The following is a 22176-nucleotide window of genomic DNA, read 5'->3' as shown; positions in this document are numbered from 1 at the left end:
GAAGTGACAAGCAGGCAGGACTACCCAGGAGACAAAGGTCTGCCTTCCTTCCTTCCAAACCTGGCTGGTTGTTGTCCCCCTGCACACAAATGGCTTACGATTCAGAAGCAAAGTAATAGTCAGCTCACCACAACATCCACATGTTTCTCTCACGTAGGTCATCACATCACAGTCCTGCCAGCAAAGCAGAGAGACAGGGTTCAGAGTGAGTGCTATCCCTTTCCTTTCAAAGCAACTAGGCAGCCCTGCCCTCGCCCTCTGAAGTGAAAGGCTCTCCTTTCACTTCCTACCCAGCAAGCCCCCCATCAAGAACAGCTTGAGACTGTTTCAGGTCCCATTGGGAAGTTACAGAACCCTTGCCTTGTCCCTGCCAAGGTGGCTTCAGCCTTGCCCTGTTGCAGGATGACAGCACCCAGATCTTTTCCAGGACCTATCTCTGCGTGAGCAGCAACAGTATCTAACATTGTTTCATTCTCAGGCTGCATTAAAAAAAAAAAAAAAAAAAAAAAAGAAAGAAAGAAGAGCGAAGAGAGAGAGAAAGAGAAGGGAGAAGAGAACAGTCTTACTTACAGTTAGGCCAGGGTCTCCTGGTGGTCCAGGAATTCCCTGTAAGAAGAACACAGTGCTTTCAGGCACAACTTTCTTAGGAGTCCCCATTGGGAATTAGACACCAGTGCCATCAAGAATCTGGCTTTTTGGAAAGATCTGCCATGGGAAGGATAGGAAAGCCTCTCTGGTTGCCATCACATGTGATCAACAGCTGGAATGCCCAGTAAGTCAACTCCAGCAAGTCCTACTGTAGGGAGATCTGGTGGAGCATCTGAGTTTTAGAGCAGCAGGCACATAGGAGAAGTGGGGAGAAAAGTAGTTGGAACATCTGGTCAGACATGATTGAATGATACTGCACCTCAGGGCCTGGTTCACCAGTTGGGCCTCGGGGTCCAGGCTCACCTCCTGGGCCAGGGTCACCCTGAGAAAGAAACAAAGAAGAGTCGAGCATTTTCCTGACAATGCTCATGACCCACACTGCTGGTGTTAGGGGCTGTGCCTGTTCAGCCCATCAGGCACAGCCCTACTAAGCAGTGTCACCAGCCTGTGATAGACAAGCTTAGAGACATGAGACAGAAAAGACGCTTGGCAGTGCTCTCACCAATATGTGGCTATATTAGTTAAATATGGGAGAGCAGACTGTGTACTCTGGCACAGCTCCCTAGCGTGTCAGGTGGCTATAAATCACACTTAAAAGGAGCACTTAAAAGGGGCTGCGTGGTGGTGACACAGTTGCCTCCTCCTTTCAGTCCTCCTGCGTTGTTCTAGCATGACCTGACTGGCCTCCACAAACACAAGTCCTTATAAAGAGACAGTTACTGGAGGACCATGGCCCAGTGTCACCAAGTGGGGAGAAAAATCTAGCAGCTTCTGCTTTTGATTTTCAGTTTCTGCAAGGGCTTTGGCAAAGGTGTGAAAGGGGATGCATCCCTTCCCTGAACTGAAGCTATGAACAATACTGAAAGTGTACTTACTGGTTCCCCCTTCTCTCCTTTTGTCCCTTGCACTCCTTTTGGTCCAAGCTCACCTCTTCCTCCCTGTTCAAAGAAGGGAGAAACAGATCCAGCACAGAGAACATATGGAGGTACTCAGACAGATGAATTACTGCTAATGAATCCATCAAAAACACACGTGTCTGGCCTGTTTATCCTGAAAGAGCAGCTCAGCACAGAGTAAATAAACTGTATTTACATAGGCCACTCTCTAACAGACCGTAATTGAAGAATAAAGAAGCTTTACAAAATGTATTTGAGATTGTTTCACAAGGAGATAAGCCTGGAAACTGTACCCAGGGTCAGGCTGATCACCTACAGAGCTAGCCCATCTTTTTCCCTCAGTACAGTTAATATTCACAACCAGACTGGAAACACACACCTCTAGAGAGAAGATCTGGTATTTGCTGTGGGCTAGGTAGTACTTTGGGCATGCAGTGGTTACAGGCTACTTCAGAGAGGGTTTATTCCACAAAGTGGAGGCATCAGCAGCTGTCTCTTTCATGGTGCTGCCCCCTTGAGTGGAGTGCCTGGGCTTCAAAATAGAGTGCAGAAAACCCCAAAGAAAACACTGAACACTTGAAAAGAGGCCTTACAACTTGGCACATCCAAAGCTTGGTGGCCTGCACCACTCCCACAAAAGTGCTAGCATACCATTTGGAGATGGAGAAACAAACCATTTCCCCCAGTCACCTTCTCACAGCAGCTAAGCTGTTTCTTTTGTCTTTTTAAAAATAGTTTGACCAGAAACAGTCTTCTTGTCTGAAAAGACTGTTCTGTACCTTCCTTTTGTTTTATGGCTGCTTAGCCCTGATTTGAAGGACTGAAACCATCTTGGCTGCTAGTCCAATGTCAGCTTATGAAATGCAGCATGTGAAGTGGTGGGGAGAAGAAAATCAGGAGATGGTTGCTCATTCAGAAAGCCAGGAAACAACTACCTTGCATTGCAGTCAGGCCAAAACCAGACATACAAGGGAAAACACCCTTACCTTTGGTCCTGGTTGCCCTTTCTCACCCTTGTCACCCTGGGAAGAGAGAGGAGTGAGTCAGCATCTGACCAGTAATGGATTCCCATAGTGCACACCTCTGTTTGAAAGCTATAATCAGGGGCTCAGAGCTAAATGACCAGTGAAATTATAAACTGACAGTTGGGGTGGTGGGCACATGTATCTCCCTGTCACCTCAGGTAAGATTGGGGCCCTCTGAAACTGTGACATGGAGCTGAAGGTGCTATGGTTGGGTTCAGTCTCTATGAAGTAAAATGGAGATCTTATTCATAGGGACGGGTTTTGGACCATGGTCAGAATGTCCAAAAGGTTGATGTTTGAATCTCTAAATTTGCCAGCTGAATCTGGTGAGTCAAATAATTACTGCCCTGCTCTCCTCTACCACAGAGAGGCAGTTAGGCAGTCAGTGTGAAGGACACTGTGGCCTGCAGTAAATGCAGAATGACACTCCCTCCAGCTTCTTGAAAAGAAGCAGCTGCATTTGCAGCAGGTCCTAACCTTACTTTGCCCATTCGGTTTTTGACTGCAGTAATCAGTAAGTGTGGGACAGGAAAGCTGATATTTTCAACCTAGCTTTAGAGGACAGTGAACAGATCTGATGTCCCAACATTTCTAGAGGAAGAGTAAAGCTTCCTGACAGGGAATCCTCCTTGGAGCCCTTCAGCCATGTGTGAATGAAGCATCCCTCTCCTCTGAATCCAGATGGGGCAGAAAGACTGACGTGGAAAGACTGCTTCCTGATCCTCTTCAGACTTCAATTTCTGATGGCTCTCATCATATTTCCCTCCTCCTTTTGTCTTCCCTGAAGGTGTTCAGCTTCAGTGTTAACTCCTCCACTGACACAGACTACCTGTAAAGCTGCTGTAGTGCACATACCTGCACTGCATGAACCACACATACCTGCAGTCCTCTGGGACCAGGATAGCTAAACCCAGGTCTGCCTCTGTCACCCTTTAGTAGAAAAGAAATGACTGGTCAGCAACCAAACCCAGCCTTTTCTGACTTAGCGATGCCAGCGACAGCCAAAGCCATTTTCATCCACCCCCCAAGGGAGAGAAACTGCCAAGAGCTATGACTTCTTCACAGCCCTCTCTCCCAGCATTTGGGCCCTGAAACATTGGCAACAGACATTTGGAGTGAGACTTGAAAGAGTCTTGGGGACATCATATGTTTGGGACATCTCTGAGTCTTTACAGGCTGAGGAATGTAACCAGCTCTGTTTCGGCCAGAACAGGGCCTAAGACTTTGTCCCACAGAGAAGACTAGATTTGAGTCACTGCTGTTTCCAAGACATGAATAGGTCAAAGAGTTTCTGCAGCAGAAATTGGCTTAAAAAAACCAAAAAACAAACAAAAAACAAACAAAGAAAAAGAAAAAAAACCCCGTTCTTAAATACACTGAGTTGCATTCAGAGACTTTACCTTTGGTCCTGGTGGTCCTGCATCACCTCTTGGGCCCAAGTCACCAGGATCTCCACGCGATCCCTGCAGGATAGTTTTGGGGAGAGTAGAGAGAATGTATGAGAATATTTCCTGTAGCTCCCTGGCCATATGTAGGATCATGCTGGGAAAACTAGCTGTTGAGACGATGCCACAAGATCATCTCCCTTCCCAGTGTGTTTACTGCAACAGTGACTAATTCATCACTTGGGTTCCTGCCTCCCACAGAGCTACCCAGATGTCATGGCAGCACTGTCAAAATGGGGTACTGGATTAATCACAAACCTAGGCCAAACAGGCATTTGGAGCATCCCCATTTTCATTAGCCAAGTGCTCTGCTCTGATGCTGTTATTTTGTTATTTTGGCAACATCTGGGTGGTGGGAGTGCTAGAGAAGTAATGTTGCTGAGCACTGCTTAGCTCAGAAGCAAGGATTCCTGGGTCCTGAAGTTGCTCCTTGATCCTCATAAGGACTAGCAGGGGGCCTCTAGGCCATTTTTTGGGCCTCCTAAGGCCCAAGGCAAGAAGGTCTTGCAGTCTCTCCTCTGGGGGTGGCAGTGCAGCCAGCTTACGTTGATAGGGCAAGCTGTCACCACAGAGGGAGGAGAGGATCACAAACATGTCCCAAGAAAACTTACTATATTGCCTGGCTCTCCCACAGCACCTGAAGGGCCTCTAGGTCCTGGCAGTCCTTGGTCTCCCTGGAAAGAAAAGAAAGAACTGAGAATATTCAAGAACAGATAGAGATGCATCCCTCTGAGCCACGTGGCCTCAATGCTATGCCAGGCAAGTGCTCTGGCACCAGAATGATTCCTCTGGGGGAATATGGAGTCCTAGCCCCATTTCAGCCTCTCTGAATGAAAATCCACTCTGCATGAAACTCTTCTTCCGATGGAGGACTGGCTTCTCATCTTGGCTTGCGATGGCAAGTGACTGTCCTATACAGGAGAGAGAGTTCCCTCCAACCACAACCCCCCAGCTACACTTTCTGTGCAGCGAGAACTGCTTAGCTGTGGGTCCAGCCCTATCTCTTCAGAAGCATATGTACAGAGTGAGGCTAGAGGGAGGGGACAGCTGCATCAGGTACAGGCTTGACGGGGGAGTAGGTGAGCTGTTCTTGGGGCAGTAGCAGTATATCTCTAGTGGCTACTGCAGCCCCACTACTTGCTTACCCTTGCTCCTTTGCTTCCAACTTCTCCGGGCAGGCCGCGAGGACCTTCTGGACCAGGATCTCCCTGTGATGAAGATAAAGATATTCCTTGTCAGGCAGGTCTTCCAACTTCATTTGTGTGCTAGGCAGTCTTCTGAGGATTGAGGAGGAGTGATGCTGTTCTCAAATCTGGTGCCTCTTAGCAGCAGTTCAAGAGAGGATGTCAGGGCAGGGTGCCCTCTGTACACAACTGTCAGCCTTGAGCATTACCATCCTTCATCCTCACTCACCTCTGGATCAAGTCCTGCTAGAGTAGGATTCACATGCACTTTTCAGAGCTTACTGTCATGACTCCTTGAGGTCAGGACACAATGGGAGCAGAACTCACAAGCAACACTGGGATCTGCAATTCCCTGCTCTGGCCTTGGGCACTTCAATGGCTGGGCAGCAGTGCATCATGCAAGCGTACACATCTGGTCTTGTTTGCAATGGTGTGTGCAGTTGCTTTACTCACCCTTTCTCCCTTGGCCCCAGGGCTCCCTTTACTGCCTTTTGTCCCTGGATCTCCACGTCGACCCTTGGCAAACACAGAAAGCAATGTCATAAACTGGATGCAAACAGCAATGTTACCTGAAACAGTGATGCTTGGCTGCCTCTGCCTTCCCCCTCCTAGCTCAAGAAACACATCTCCTGACCCGCCCCCCCCCCCCTTGGGAACGTGTGCCTGACAGCAGGGGAACATGCATGCCCATATCAGACACTGCTTGGGGGCTCTTGGGAAGTCAGAACCAGATGATTATCTTGGTACGGTCATTGTTGCAGTGTCCACACTGACACTTATACTTCATCCCCTCAGGATTAAATACTCTGCTTTATTTTTAGCTCATCTGCCTTAGCTTCCCTCTTTGGATCTTGCACAAACACATCAACTGATCTGCACCACCTAGGCTCTGGTCTCTTGATACTGATGGAGCTGTGCTGCTTTATTCTTCCTAGGGATGTTGGCTTCAGTCCACTCCTGTGAGAAGTCAGTGATCTGAGGAACTTTCTAGAGGACAGTCTAAGTGTACCTGGGCATGCACAGAGGCATGTGGTTATGTGGGAACATGGCGTGCTTCTCTGAAATGATTTAAGTGAAATGGCTAAAGGAACACTTTAAGACATCAAATTTAGAATTATAGAGGTACTACTCTGTTAAGATGAGGAAGATTGTGTTTCAGGTTGCTGAAAGAACCTCAGGGTTCTTGGGCTTCATGCTTTTAATGTTTTCCTTGCAGTTAAGGGGACTGGATAATATCTAGCTGGCAGGAAAGAGTCTAGAACAGTTGTAAAAAAAAGAGGGGAAACCTATGCAGATTATACAAGAAGCAGACAATTTAAGCTACTTGCCAGGTATAAATCATTTGTTGCCTCATCCTTGGTGTGAACTGCCATGACAAACTCAGAGGTAACTCTCATGTACTCTCACAAAGCCCTACCAAAGTTAAGATGAGCTCCAGGCAGGCATTAGCACTCACACTGGGATTTATCAGCAATGGTAGACAAGGAGATATGCACCTGTTAATCTTTTGGGATGCAGAAAGCAGGGCAGGCAGGCAGGCTAACAGGGGAGATTCTTGGCCTTGCTCAGACATCAAGGTAATAGGTTTCTGTTGTCTTTCCTGATGGCCTGTCCAAAGTTCTTTTATGTACCTGGATCATACTGCAGTGTGCACACTTTTCAGAGAGCTTTTCAGAAACTTACAGGCTCTCCTTTGGGCCCAGGAGGTCCTGGTTCACCTCTTCCTCCCTTGCTTCCAGGAGGTCCTTGGGCTCCAGCATTGCCTGGAAGACCCTTGGAAAAGAAACAGAGTTTGTGTAAAGACAGAGGAAGATGTACATCTGTTTTCCTATGTCATATAGTCCATCCTTGAACAGACTCATATCCGAACACATCCCTTCTTGTATTTGTGTAACAGCTGCCCTGTGACCAGTGGCTCACTCTCTGCAGCTGATAATGCTCTGGATCTGTGCCACATGGAGCAATTCTAGTAAAACAGTGGAGATATAGATGTTGCATGAACCTACCGGGCTCCCTTTTTCCCCTGGAGGTCCTGGAGGTCCACTGCGACCAGGCCGGCCAGGATCTCCCTGAAATAGCCAGAGAACAATGGTCATTACTGACATCAGGATTTTGTTGTATAACACTGATAAGCACCATATGGAACCCAGCGAGGATGGTCAGCAAAACTCTTCCCTTGGTTCCTGTTTCTGGTGATAGGATCCATGCCGCAGAGGCAGGATAGAGTTTACCAGCTCTGTGAGTACCAGTGAAGTTAAGAATAAATGTAATCAATGGTGTCTCGCTGTCCCTACTGGTAGTCTCTGTCCATACTCGCTGGTCACTGTTCAGAATACATGTACCTTTGCACCTTCATCTCCTCTTTGTCCTTGTTCTCCTGCATCTCCTGGATAGCCATCAGGGCCCTAGGGAGGAAAAGAACTAAGAATTGTACATTCTTCAGTAACATTAAATGTACAGTTTTCTTGCAGAATAAATCAAAACCCTTAGAAAGTCACTCTGTAGTGCCTCAAACTCAGCTTATGCTTGCTGCTACTCTTAATGTAAAGAGCAGCTGCTCCTCCATTCATTGAACAGAGCAACACTAAGGGATTCCAGTTTTCCTGCCTATGGAAAGCAGCCATTTCAGGCTGTGGTCCCTTTTGCAAGCCTGGGACTGGACTATGCAATAGATAGAAAAATGGGCTAGTAACCTCTCATTAGCCATATCTTACTGCATGTGTAACTCATTCATCAGGTAAAGTTAGTGGGGCTGCTCATCTGATTTGTTGGATGAAAGAATAATGCATTCCTACCTTATCACCAGGGTCTCCCTTACAGCCTGGTGGTCCAATTCTCCCCAGCTTGCCCTGGAGAGCGAACATTCAAAAGAAAAAGACAGAAAAATTCTTGGTATCAGAAGGGAAGAAATATAGCTCTTCATGTAACAGAGATACTGATTTTAACATTATCAACTGAACATATCTGTGATCAGTTAAAGAATAAAAAGCAAACGTGTTCCTTAAACAGAAATGTTGCTGTCTGTAGTGTGCAGATACAAATGGAGACAAATAATGTAGTCTGGGCACCTTGGAAAATCCTGAAGGGCTCTAGGGCTATTGCTAAGAATTCAAGAACATTCTCCCCGCATATATGCCCTGAGTCGTAAGTCGAGGCTTATGAAAATATCTCTTGAAGTTGGATTTCACAGTCATTCATGTCCAACATTGTGTATCTTAGTAATCATGCTATCTGACCAATGATTTTAGAGTAATGACAGTCTAGCTCTGTGCTCCAGAACTGCTTTGTTAGAAGCCATTATACAGCTAGTCCCAGTTGGAGAGGGGTAGGAAAAGTCAACACTTAGATCATCCATATGCTAGCATTTACTGGCTTTTGTATAATGGACATTACTGGCAATTTTCAGCTCTTTGCTAATACATGGAGTGTAATTTCATGACACAACTAAGCCAGTCTAACTAACTGCTCATTGATGCTGAAAGAGGAAGCTCAGTTTCCCTCCTTGCCAGGTTGACTCAAGTGTATGATGGAACCACAGCTTTATATCTCAATTATAAGACTTCTGTGTCTTAGAGCTTCAACAGGCATTTTAGACATAGAAGGAAGAATTGCTGTAAACTCACATTTCTACTTAGCTGGGAAGAAAATAAAGTGCAGAGCAAAACCAATGTATACTAGTCAGCAAACAAGGCCAGCTAAAATTTTCTCAACTTAGGCTACCTCACCTTAGAGGGGGCAGAGGGTTTTAGGGACTTCGTTACAAGGTACTTGAACTTAGCCTTACATCTTTAACAGTAAAAGCAAGCAGCACTTTAGAGATTAAACCTTAGCACAGGAAATTGCCTGTAAAAACTAAATGCATACAAAGACAGCGTACACATCCTGTATGGGTGTATGTAGGTCACTAACACTAAAGATGAGGTATCTACACCCAGATGATCTGATTGTAGCAAATTCTGAAGCAAGAGCACAGTCTGGGTTATATATTCTTGTAGCGAGCTTGATGAAGCTATATAGCACTTCTGTGACCTGAATGAATACATCTCCAACTTAAATATTTCTACAAGACATTGCAGAATAACGTGCAAACAAGTTCTTAGAAACCTCAGTGAGATTAGGATGGAAGTGGCTGGGATGGGAGAAACAAAATTATCTGTTGGCAAAATGGGACATCAAGAAATGAAGCAATGGTAGTGAATTTACAGTATGTTCCCGGCGCTGTTACCTTCTGGCCATCAGTGCCGTTCCGGCCTGCCAAGCCAGCAGCACCCTAGGATCAAGGGGGGAAAAAAGAGGGATTAGTTATCTGTTAGAGACATTCAAAAGTTCAAAGGTGGAACAACATGCAAGGTAGAAAAGGTCCTTTCTTACCCTTCGTCCATCAGATCCAATCTCGCCCTGTGGAAAAAAAATAGGACAGGACTCAGCCAGTCTGCCAATATCATGCTCCTCTCAGTCATAGAACCATGTTCTAGGGAAGAATGGCTAGACTTACAAAAAATTTCCTTCTGGTTCCTTAATTTGTATATAAAGGGACTATGGATGCTCGGACACAGTGTTTTGTGCAAATGACTGCAATCTCTTTGTCACTCTCTGCTCCGTAGAAAAAGAAGCTGGGACCCATTTCTCCAGAGAGTTCCTTGCTTCATATTCTCCACTGACCAGACCATCAGCTGGTTCAAAGTGTTGTATTTTCCCTAATGTCACAAGCAAAAGAGTGATCTGCACTAGCCCTGGATCAGGCTTTGCTTTAGTTAGTTATGAAGTCACTCAATGCAGTTTCTCCTCTAATGCTAGAAGATCTACCTATATTTTTGAACATCGAATGTTGGAATGTAACTGACTACCCCACTTCCCAAGAGGCTTAGTAAGAACATAAAAAATGTCACAAGACCATGAAAAATGCCTGAAGGAGGACACAGACCTTGAGAGGCATTGCAAAATCTCTCCTCATTTCCTCAAGCTCTTATTAATAGGATTATTTTTCCCACAACCTTGGCTAAACTCTGACACAAACCACCTTCTATTACAACGAACAGATGCCCTCTGGCCCAGTGACCTGACACCATCAGAGCTTTTTTCTCACCTTTTCTCCTTTCAGTCCTGGAACACCCTAGGGCAAGACAAAAAGAAAAGAGGAAAAATGTTCTGTTAGGGCTTGGGGACTGGCAGCAGTGGAGGCAACACAGAGAGCAGACACGCAGGGGAATTACAGGTGAGATGGGCAGGTCAAGAGGGAGAAGTAGAGCTCTCTGCGCCACCAAGGACTGACACATGCCTACCTACAGGCAGCAGTTGGATCCCAATGCTTCACATGCTTTCCAGAATAAAACAATTCCTAAAGCCATGTCAAGTGCCTGAATCAAAGCAACTGGAATTATAGAACTCCTTGAATGCTAGTCAGAAGACTTTGGAGGAGAAAGATATGCCAGGCACCTGACTTTGACATGGTGGCATTCAGGTACACAGTTGGGGAACTGACTGATGGGTGTCCTCTACTTTCAGTAGAGGAGGGTAATGCAGGGGAGGGGCAAGAAGGGAAGCAATATTGAATACTGGGAAATTAACCTGAATTTCTCCCTGCTTTACAAACAAACAAACAAACAAACAAACAAACAAACAAAAAAAAAAAAAAACACCCCAACCAAACAAAAAAAAGCAAAGAGCTCAGTCACTGGCTCTATGATTCTTACCTTCGGACCAGGGTATCCAATTGGGCCTTCAATACCTGGATCACCCTTAAAGAAAAGAGAAACTGAGAATTAACAAGGGCATAATGCAGATGCTTACTGCAGATGTTCACTTAACACTGGAAGAACACTGCTAACTGCAGCAGAGGGAAGAGTTTCCACAACTCACCTGTCGTCCCTTCAGTCCGGGGGAGCCTGGTTCACCCATGTTCCCCTTCGCACCCTAAGAACGAAACAAATCATAAGACAGGGCTTGGTACTAAATGTAAATAAAAGACAATTTCTAGTAACATCAGGTTCTCTTTGGCTGCTTCGAGAGGGCCTCCACTAGCGTGCTCGGGGAAGCAGATCTGCTTTATCCCAGGGAAGGCAGGAGAAAGGCTGTTTGGGGAGGGGAACTCACAACCTGGCTCAACAGAGGTTGGAGCATGCTGTGGATTTGGGTAGAATGAGACACCCTGCACACGAGAGTAGCACATCCTGCTGAGAAAACCTGTGGTTTGCTCCTGCTGTCCCAACAGCAATTCTCGTGTCAAAGGTGCTCTAAAGTGTCAAAGCTCAAGCTGGTCTTGGCTAACATGGCTGACTCTAGGATGCTTCTCTGCACTGCTGCTGGTGCATCATCCTCAGCACGATCATGAGGAGATACCAGTGCTGGGTGTGTGCTCCTGCAGTATAATCTCCCAGGACCAAATTAGATGTTGCAGAGTTCTTTCCCACAAGGATGCTACATGTTTGAAAGCTATTGCAGTTGAAGTGAGGAGATCTAAGGATCCACAGAATATCTGTGACAGGCACTGGCATTATTTTCTTCGCATAGAATAGGACGACTTACCTTCTGCCCTCGGTATCCCTTAGGACCAGGTGGACCTGCAATCTCCAGGCAGCTCATCTTGTAGCACTGAAAAATACAAAATTAAACAGGAGGTTTACAGTCGCAGTGTGCCTTTCACTTCGTGTTCTGAGCCAGTATGCACCCAAAGCACGGCTGTGTGTACCAGAGGTCTATGCTGCCCATTCACTTCTTCCATTGATTGAAGTGGTTAAAAACTGCCAGTGACAAACTGCTAAAAACTGTGATCCAGTAGAATCACAGTTCAGGCAGTTATAAGCATACTGAAAAATCCTACTCATAAATTAAAAGCAGAAAGTTACCATAAACACATTCATCTCGGTTTGGCTCTGGGCCCAAACCCAAAGAACAAGACTGTTAAACGTCTAACAAAAGGCATTCTGGGCTTGATGTTCTTGGGCCCTCAGTGGAATTCACCTGCATTTTGGTACATCATTCTGCATACATCTCTATCTGGGGGCCAAGGTCCATCCACACAAAATCAACCTTCATTAGCTTTAGTTTGCAGACCACCTACAAAATATGTCTCCAAATCCAAAATGATGAGATGAAGCCCCCAGAGAGATTAAGTGAATAGACCTGAGTCCACTAATGTGAGGGAAATCACAGGGATAGGGATGCAGAAAGGGGAGAGTCTATTACCTGATTTTAACTGGTAGGTAAAATGACTGGTCCCCAGACCCTGTACTTCCTTCCACAGGCAGGCAGAGTTCCTGCCCTTTGTAGCTCAGAGTACAATCAGGCCCACTCTTTTGAAGTACAAGCTGATCTACTTTAAGCAAGGAAGCTTTAACCTGTGTTTTGTGGGAATAGCATAAAAATGCTGCTCACTCACCTCTCCATATGCTTCATGTTTCTGCAAAGGAGAAAACAGGATAAACAGAATCAGTAAGCTAGTCATCTCTAAGAGAAAAATATCATTACAGCCATGTGTCTCCCCTTGGAGATGTATATTACTATAAGGAAAAGAAAGTAGTAAAGGTCTCACGGCTTTAAATACGCCTGACAGAATCCCTGATTATCAGTGGCTCGTGGATGGGGCCTTAAACATCATTCTGATACCTGACAGGAAGCTCAAACCCTCACTCTGCAATCTCATTTTGGCATACTTTTCCATGTGGTCCCAGGCTTTTGGAAGGCCGCATAGATCTGACCTAGTGGAACAGACATCGTTTGGATGGCAGCCTATCTAGAAATGCCTTGCTGCATGTGCTTAAAGCATCCCAGCTTTCCATGCACAGTTTCTCCTGTCACCTCTCCTTGGTGGGGTGACACTGCTATCCTGTTTTCCCGAAGGGAACACAGGCACAGGGACTCTGCATGATTGCTCAGGGTGTCCCACATCTCAGCCACACATTGCACTACTGAACCAGCCTTTTGCATTGCTAATACTGTTTGATGGGACCTTTTATATGCTTAATGGTGAGCACCTGTCTCTGAGGACTCCCCCTAACTATCCCTCTCTGCCACACCATTTTGGCTCCCCTCATTATACTCTCCGTCTCCAGTTCAAGTAAGAAAGAGCATCTGGGGCAGCATGAGTCAATGGCACTTACCATGACTTGGATTATCCTCTCTGTAGTGTTCACATCGATGTCAAGGGTGTCTTTCTGTGTGATGGCATAGTTGTTGCGATACAGCTCATGTGGCAGGTTGGCAATCTCCCGTAGTCCCTGCTCATAGACGTTCTCACTGGGGGCCACTGCAAAGAGCTTGATCCCCATGTCTCGTGCCCTCTCAGCTTGCATCTTCATTCCTCCACAGGGACTGCCAGTTACATGGCCATCTGTGATGACCACTGCAAAATTCACACCAGGGGCCATTTGGCTCTGGATCTGCTCTGTCATGTTGGAGATAGCACAGTCTGTGAAGGTGCCCCGGCCAAGGTAATTAATAGCATACAGCTTGATGAGGTATGTGTCTTTGCTGCTTGTTAAAGGGCTGTAAATTTCCACCACATCCGAGTAATGAAGTCCTCCAAACCTCCAAGTGATGGAGACTTGGTTCTGATAGACCTCATTCTCCAGTTTATTGATAAACACAGGGATGAACCGCTTTATTTGATCCACAAGGCTCTGGATAGGCACAGTCTGCAGAGCAACACTCTCCGAAGTGTCAATGATGAAGTACACGTTGATAGGGCAGTCCCTCTTTTCTGCATGGAAACAATGATCTGTCAGAGCACTTTGTGTAACATTGCATCCCCTTCTTTAATGCCCAGAAACGGGCCACAGAATTTGAAGAACACAGAATTTTGAACAGAGCAAAATACAGCACAAGGCATGAGATTCAGATTCCTGTGAGGGTGTTACTACTGCTACTAATCATAAGATATTTCCACCTGGACTGGAAGAAACTAAGTCCCTGATTAAGGAAACTGATCATGTCCCTGCTTTGAACAGAGAAGAGCAAGGATAAGATCTTTGCTCTCCTGTGCTTCAAATGAATACCCTGACTGCTACACTGCTGGTTGCTCTCTCTAAGCTATGGACAATTTCAAAAGAACCATACCCAAGTGCAATACTGGGAAAAAGCTAGTCCTAGCAGTAATATCTGTATTCAGGCAGAAGATGCTTTAGTATTAAGGACTTCAAAATCTTAAGATCCACTATGTTGAATCAGTCTTGAAGTCTTGCTGTTTTCTCTACTCAGGCTGGACATATAAACAAACTCCTTCACATTGCAACTAGTAAGTGTGAAAATCATCAAATTCAAAATTGATTATTTTTAATGTTGGATACGGAGCTCAGTTCTGAGGACTTATTTGTATTTAATATTCCATCAGTGGGGAGAATCTAGCACTAGCAGATCTGAGCTCTTCATTTCCAAACTCTCCGCACTCCAATACAAACTCAGAAACGAGGGTTTTGACTTTCCTACGTAATGACAGATCACTATGCCAGGGTACTGCCCAGGAGTGCAAAGGAACAGATGAAGTATAACATGCCAGAAATAGTTCCTTGTGAATAGGCTCTTGAACTGAGAATGGTCATAGCTTTCCAAAAAATTACTACCTACAAAGGAGAGAGAGAGAGAGAGAGAGAGAGACTCAAATTATCTGGTTAATACCTGCACAGGAGGTAGAACTGACGTCTCCAGGATCGAAATCAAACTGAGCATGGAGAGGAACTAGCACCATACAAAGAAGAGTGGGAAAAAAGGCTTGTTGGAACATCTCAGCAGTTCCTCTGGATACTTAAATGCCTGTAGGAAAATACAAGTAAGTTGTTAAGCACAACATACCACCTCCTAACTCTTCTGGGTACAAGCAAAGCCAGCCATTGCTCCCAGTAAACCCTGGAGAGTGACCCTTCTACTCATATATTACCTCTCCATCACTGCAATGCCCAAAAGGGGATAAGTCTCTGGGTCACTAATGTAGATTTTTATATTGATTTGAAAGCTAAGTAACTTCAAAACATTTACTTTGCTGGAGTCTTGTGCAAGTAATTTAGAAGTATTTTAGCTCCTCTGTCACTCTGAGAGGAGGGAATCAGGTGATGGAGCTGTAGACAGCATGTCAGGAGCTTCAGATTCCACAGTAACTCTCCATATGTAGTCCAGCTGCCCCCTAATCACATCAGTTCCAGTGAACATCACTTCAGACTCATGTGGATGTAACCACCTGCGCTCATTTCTTCACCTGCTCAGTGTGAACGCAAGTGGAGTGCAGCAGGCCCCTTCTGCCTCCACCTTACCATGATGATGCCTGTACATACCCTAATGATTCAAAATCCCTTGTTTAACCGTGCTGCTGTGTAGCAGGCACAACCTATGGGGTGAAGAGATGGATAAAGAGGCATTTGAGAAAGAGCATAACTTTAGTATTCAGCACATGACTAGGACTTTAAAGTACAGCTGCACATGTGAGCACATTCTGTGTAGGGTTATGATAAGACCTGTCCAGGGCCCTCCATTCAGAGAGACTTGGACAGGCTGGAGAGCTGGGTGGAGAGAAACCTCATGAGGTTCAACAAGGACAAGTGCAAGGTCCTGCACCTAGGGAGGAATAACTCCATGCACCACTACAAGCTGGGAGCTGACCTGTTGGAAAGCAGCTCTGCAGAGAAGGACCTGGGAGTGCTGGTGGGTGACGAGTTGACTCTGAGGCAGCAATGCGCCTTTGTGGCCAGGAAGGCCAATGGTTTCCTGGGCTGCATTAGGAAGGGTGTTGCCAGCAGGTCGAGGGAAGTGATCCTGCCCCTCTACTCAGCCCTGATGAGGCCTTATCTCAAGTACTGTGTCCATTTCTGGGCTCCCCAGTACAAGAGAGACATGGAGCTACTGGAGAGAGTCCAGCATAGGACTACGAAGATGATCAGAGGGCTGGAGCATCTGACATCTGAGGAATGGCTGCGAGAGCTGGGCCTCTTTCGCCTAGGGAAGAGAAGACTGAGGGGGGGATCTTATCAATGTGTATAATATCTGAAGGGAGGGTGTCAAGGGGATGGGGCCAAACTTTTTTCAATATTGCCATGCAATAGGACTAGAGGCAACAGGCACAAACTGAAATAAGGAAGTTCTGCCTTACTGATTATGTGATAAATTAAGCAGAAGGAAAAGTGGAGATCTAGTCTGAAAAGGCCTTGGGGATGCATACAAGTGTTCAAAAGAACCCAGGAGTTTAAAAGATATTCCAAGACAAAACACAAGCAACAATTATCATCAGCAAAGAATGTGGAGGAAGAAGTTGTCTTTATGACAGAATCACAGAATGGGTAAGGTTGGAAGGGACCTCTCGAGATCATCTAGTCCAACCCCCCCTTCTCAAGTAGGCTCTCCTAGAGCATGTTAGACAGGGCTGCATCCAGGCAGGCTTTGAAGATCTCCAGAGAAAGAGACTCCACAACCTCCCTGGGCAACCCATTCCAGTGCTCTGTCACTCTCACAGTGAAGAAATTCTTCCTCACATTCAGGCGGCACTTCCGGTGGTTCAGTTTTTGCCTGTTTCCTTTCATCCTTTTGCATGGGACAACTGAGAAGAGTTTAGCCCCACCCCCTTGACACCTTCCCTTCAGTTACTTATAGATAATGACTGGAGGACACTTGTGCTAGAACGGCAGCTTCATGGCACACAGGCCACTTTTCTGCTTGGTGGTTACCTCAACACAAGCCAGGCAATAAGAGATATGTGTCAATGTGTTATGAAAAGTAGGCCTGAATGAACTCCAGAAAGAGAGCTGCTTCCTTAAATGTCATTTGCTGGTAGCTCTTGGAGTAGTCCAAGGCCTCAATGGATATGAAAACACATTCATTCTCCCTTGAGTGGGGCTACTCGGGCATTGCAGGGGAAGTATGTGCAGCTAGCTGCTGCCTTAGGTGCATTGGAAATGGTATTACATGAAGACAACAGATAGCTCAGCTCTGCTACCATCTCACTAGAGTCCCCTTTCTGTGTAGCTAGTGACCAGCTATTCCACAGTGAGATATATCCCATTTCAGTTTACAATGAAAACTTCAGTGTATATCACAGGATTCTGCAAACTGGTTTACATTGGAATGGCCTCTTTCTATCAGTGCTGATGGTACCCTTACACCAGTGACAGCCTTCTTCCTTACTAAGGGCTATGCATTTTCCAACAAGCTTGAGAGAGCCAAAGCTCAGGTGGGATTTTAGATAGGGAAAGAAGGAACCCACAGCCTTTGGAGAATTTCTGGGAAGGGACAAGAGGTACAGAGATCTGAAAACTTCAGCAGCACCAGTTTGGGGTGCCTCACATCCATGGCCCAGGAAAATCTCTAATGGTCAGGGCCTTTCACATACCTCCACCTCAACACCCAAATGCCCCTGCTGATAACTTTGGCCCTGGGTCCTTTCCCTTCCCCTCCAGCAAGGAGCTCAGAGAGGCTGCAAAACTATTTAGCAAAAGATCTGCGTGTGACCTCATAAAGTCCATGTATAGGTCAATGTGGCAGAGAACAGAATAGATGTTATAAGTATAAAATACTTATTTTAAAAAGGAGCATATTGGTTAAGATCAAGGCTTCCTCACTCAAACTACAGGTTTGTCTCATCTTATCTGTCCTCCACAAATGAGATTTGCAGGAGACCTTGATTTCTTGAAAAAAATAACAACTTTGTGCATTTAGACAGAATCATTTTAAAGCCAGTCCTTAGTGATTATGCAGGAAGCTGGAGACATCTCCAGCTTTTGGAGAGACTGGAAATACTGGAGGTTTTGGCAAAGTACCATCTGACTCACAGATCACAGCATCCCGAGTTTAACCAGCTCCCTTCCTCCAGCCATATGTGAGGATGAGAAAGGCACAGTGCAGAAGAGCTTCTCTACAGGGAGAGTCACATGAATTAGAGAGGGGGCAGTTAAAACTTCACAGATAAGGGTGGGGTCAGCTCTGGCACACGACTGCCCTTGCCCACAGCTCTCATGACTTTATACTGTATCAGTCTAACACTATGGCCTTTGCCACTGCACAGACAGAAATGGGATACAGAAAAACTACATCTCAAAACATTGGACATACTTTACTACCTTGCCATCCATGATCTCTTTTATTCTACTACCTTACACAGTCACTTAAAAAAAAAAAAAAAAAAAAAGTTTTGCTGCTCATGCTACCTATTTGCACATACTCATCTGACTTCCCATGTCAACGCCCATATCCTGGTCCTAAGAGCAGGGATCTCCCCCCCCATGCCAGCCAAGCAGTCGTTTCCAGCACAGCCCCATCCATTCCCTTCTCAGCCTCAGCTTTCAGGGCTGTGCCAGGGACTTTCCACAAATGTGAAGCATGGACCAGGAGCTGGAGGACAGGGCAGTGAGCGCAGCATTCAGCTGGAAGACATATACAGGTCCTTCCCCACACATTAGAAAAAGTGTTCACGGATCTCAGCATGTGGAGCTACACTAGCCTTCTGCTATAGCAGAATCCCATTTGGTGATTTCATTAATAGTACGTGGATGGAGGAGGTGAAAGCCTCTCTTTGTTTAAGGAGTCTGCTAGGTTAGAATAGGCACCATTGCCTAGCCCATCATCCTCACAGTGTTATCAGCTGTTGTGATTCTGTTGCAAACCTCATAACATTTGACATTTTGCTTACAGCTTCAACCCCTGCTGTGAAGTGTTTGGATGGAAATCTCAGCTTTCACTGACAAAAGTGTATATTTGAGACTACTGCATTTTCTGGATGTTAGAGACAATTTCTGAGTGGTGGTAGGACAGAAAAAAAAAAGAAACAGAAAGAGCAAACTGAATATTATGACTTTGGCAGTTAACTCATGATATTTGAATACCTGAGTTTGCCCATGCTGTTCCTTCTTGTCTCCTTTCCTTCCCTCTGCAATAGCAGGACCAGGGTTTTGTAGAAATAAGGCCTCACAAGGATTTCACCTGAAATTTTCTTCTCTCAGTAGCTGTACTGTTAAGTGATACATCTCTTTTTCCACAAGAAAGATATACAAAATGCATGCAAGGAAAAATCCAAGAATCTCCAGGAATGGTTTTAAGTCCCCTAAACAGATTATGAGGGCATTAGGCTGTGTTAGGTGCTATGCTCCCACTTGATGCCTCAAGTGCTCAGCAGAAAAGTGTATGGTCTTGACCCATGCCTCCCATGCCTTAGTAGCGCCCTATAGCATGCCTGTTGTTTCCACACTCAACTCACACATCAGGAGATCCAGTCACTACCCACACCATTGCAAATCTATATGAAATTATCTACACAGGGCCCTGCAATAATGGCGGTCTTAAAGGAGGCCCCAAGGTCTGTGCTCATGGGTACCCCCTTCCACTATGAACATCTGAATTAGAGGTAATATTACAGCAAATAAATGATTTGTAATGAAATGACTGTTTCAAACATGCAAATTACTCTGGGCTTTGTTGTAAACTTATAAATTACTATCTGCACATTGTCTCTGGGGATACTCTCTCTTCTCATAAGGTAGAGGAGGAGTTTGCTGCAAATACAGCTGACCTTATCCTTCATAGTGCCCCAGAAAGCAGAGGCAGTTTATCAATTTTTAATGCACTAGAAAGTTCATCTCAAGTGCCTGGCCAGAGACCTACGGTCTTGCATTCATTGATATGCCTGAAGTTCCTCCTGGTTCACCTTATTCTTCTGCTTCAATACTACAACATCTGTTATAGCTGAGGAAATTATTTTCCGGAATTTACAAAAATTCAGGTGTTCCTCATTCTAAGCTAACTCTGTTTGCAAGGAGTTTATTTAAGGCCGCCAAAATTGTGTCACTATCAAGAAAGAAAATTACACTAGCTATGTAGACTAAATTTTAAAACTGCACTGCTGGTCTATCATCCACCCAATCCCAACTTTTCATAGTCATGACCAATGGGTAGTGCCTGTGTTGCTATCCAGATACACAGACAGCATTTTACTCTGCTCAAACATTTGTTAAGTAAAATAAAACCAGAAAAAAGTGTCTCTCATTTGGAAAAAAGTTCATTTAAACACACATCATCTTCCTTATTCATATGCACTCTGTATTTGCACATTCTATATGAAGGAATTTCAATGTTTGTCACACTCTCTACCCAAACACATCCCATAGCCTTAATCAATGGTGAGCCATCCATTGGGATGGTTTCCTGCATGTTGTAGGGAGTCTAGCTCTTTCACGGCTATCCTACTGCAGTTATGATAGGATTTAAGCCAGTGCAAGATGCAACAAAAGGAGACCAAACTTGTAGAAAGGTTGGCTGCAGCTGGGAGAAATAGACTCTGCCCAGATATTGTCCCCCTCCTCTGCAAGAATGGTCTCCTTCCATAGAATAGAATATGCCACTGCTGGTGAATATCGCAAGCACTTTTGTATGCTCATAACCTCTAGCAAACTATTGGAATTTTGGTAGCTTCAAACCAGAAAGAAATACATACTTCACTTTACAGCGCTAATGCAGGAGTTCGGAAATAAAGAAGAGCTACATAAATAGCTGACTCCAAAAAACCAAACGCAATGAACTCCGCAGGAGTTTTCTAAGAGGCTCCGAAGAGACCTTTGAAGAGATTGTGCAAATGAAATTCAGCATAAGTAGGAGACATAAATTACATGCTAGTCTAATCTGGAGTACATACCTTTATTTCTAAGTTTTTTAAAATCACAGAAGAGTAATATAGCAGATCAGTCACTGTGCTTCATGTCAGCAGAAAGATATCATGCTGTTAGTGTTACAGACAATTACTTAATTGCGTTATAACTGATGAATTCAACTAAGTTGCACTAGGGAAGAATTTGGTTCAAGAGGTCTTCAGAGAAGGAGTTTCTAGATCTCTGGTGGCCCTGGCACATGAGAATCTGTCACTCAAAATACCTGCACCTGGAAAAAAAATCTTGCACTTGGAAAAATGCCTGAATTCTCCAAAAGCTGAAAAGATCAGGAAAAAAACCCTTACCCTTTCATGGCAGTTTATACTGTCTGAAAACAACATACTTGAAATTAGCAGCTTGTTCAAGAATCTTTGAGCAGTGGCAATAGCTGTGTAACCCGCAAGGGCACAAGCTGGAATTTCAAAAACTAGTTCTTTTGTTCTCATCTGAAAAACCCTCAATAGTTGTACAAACGCTATAAAAGAAAATTCCGCCTACCTGGAAAACAAGTTCATCAAAATTTCTTCCAAAAAGCCTCAGGAATGTCAAGACGATAACTTTGTGGAATTGCTCGTATCAAGAAGACTTTTGCATCTTCTGCTGGAATGGTCGTTTTCCCTTTTTCGGATTGTTCTGGGTGTCTATTTTTAGGGGAGCGAAGAGATCAGTTGGGAGTAGCAGAGGCTTCTCCAGCTGAGTTCCTCTATTCCCTTGCAGACAGGAAACTGCCTTCTATATTTCTCCTCCTTCAAAACTGTGTCAGACAGTGCCTAATTTGTAATAACATCAAACATCCACGGAGAGTCACTGTGAGTCCACCAACATCTCAGGATGGACCACTCCAACACTAGTCCCCTCTGAGGGCGCACACTGGGGTGGGGCAAGGTTGACATGTTTGGAGCTGAAGGAATTTTTTTTAGACAAGCTTGAAGAAGTCAAACTTTTCCATGATGAGGCCCCTTTTTGCGGTTGGCATTGCTGCCTTATATATTTACACCATCAAATAGTTTTCCTCTTTCTTTCAACCTTCCTCCTCCTTTTCCCATCTCAGTAACATATCATGAGTAGAACAAATAAAATAAGAATGTTTCAAAAAAAAAAAAAAAAGAAAGAAAGAAAAAAAGAACTTACGTCTTAGCATTTTCAAATACTCGAACATTATCCAGGTTCTGCCGAGACATCCAAGTCTGAGTATTACCTCTTTCTATTGATTCATTTCCATTTTTTTTTTATTTCAAGAGTAATTCTTAGCACAGCTAAATGAAATAAAGGGGCATATGTCCCAAGAAAACATGGAGAACTGTGAGGACTTTCAGAAAAACAGCACATTATCCGCTGAGCCATAATTTTCTGTCTTCAATCTTTAC

The 22176-nt window shown here is 44.9% G+C and overlaps 1 protein-coding gene across 2 annotated transcripts in view; it reads right to left on the bottom strand.

The window, feature by feature from the left end:
• Window positions 1-21550, bottom strand: part of COL6A2 (collagen type VI alpha 2 chain) — a 34757-nt gene extending 13207 nt beyond the window's left edge. Inside the window, exons 1-24 of one of the 2 annotated variants that reach the window (XM_062579424.1) lie at window positions 21308-21550; window positions 14811-14945; window positions 13298-13896; window positions 12577-12597; window positions 11724-11789; window positions 11058-11111; window positions 10892-10936; window positions 10285-10311; window positions 9570-9596; window positions 9424-9468; window positions 7994-8047; window positions 7541-7603; window positions 7205-7267; window positions 6882-6971; window positions 5652-5714; window positions 5160-5222; window positions 4626-4688; window positions 3970-4032; window positions 3449-3499; window positions 2531-2566; window positions 1524-1586; window positions 908-970; window positions 571-606; window positions 129-174 (exon numbers count right to left, since the gene is read on the bottom strand). In XM_062579424.1, coding sequence (XP_062435408.1) covers window positions 129-174; window positions 571-606; window positions 908-970; window positions 1524-1586; window positions 2531-2566; window positions 3449-3499; window positions 3970-4032; window positions 4626-4688; window positions 5160-5222; window positions 5652-5714; window positions 6882-6971; window positions 7205-7267; window positions 7541-7603; window positions 7994-8047; window positions 9424-9468; window positions 9570-9596; window positions 10285-10311; window positions 10892-10936; window positions 11058-11111; window positions 11724-11789; window positions 12577-12597; window positions 13298-13896; window positions 14811-14916 — 1807 coding nt within the window. In that variant the 5' untranslated portion in view covers window positions 14917-14945; window positions 21308-21550. The remainder of the gene's footprint in view (window positions 1-128; window positions 175-570; window positions 607-907; window positions 971-1523; window positions 1587-2530; window positions 2567-3448; window positions 3500-3969; window positions 4033-4625; window positions 4689-5159; window positions 5223-5651; window positions 5715-6881; window positions 6972-7204; window positions 7268-7540; window positions 7604-7993; window positions 8048-9423; window positions 9469-9569; window positions 9597-10284; window positions 10312-10891; window positions 10937-11057; window positions 11112-11723; window positions 11790-12576; window positions 12598-13297; window positions 13897-14810; window positions 14946-21307) is intronic. The other variant, XM_062579423.1, reaches the window with a different exon arrangement.
• Window positions 21551-22176: the final 626 nt, after the last annotated feature.

Source organism: Rhea pennata, chromosome 6 (assembly GCF_028389875.1).
Source record: "Rhea pennata isolate bPtePen1 chromosome 6, bPtePen1.pri, whole genome shotgun sequence".
NCBI classification, from domain to species: Eukaryota; Metazoa; Chordata; class Aves; order Rheiformes; family Rheidae; genus Rhea; species Rhea pennata.
This window is presented reverse-complemented; position numbering and strand designations above follow the sequence as displayed.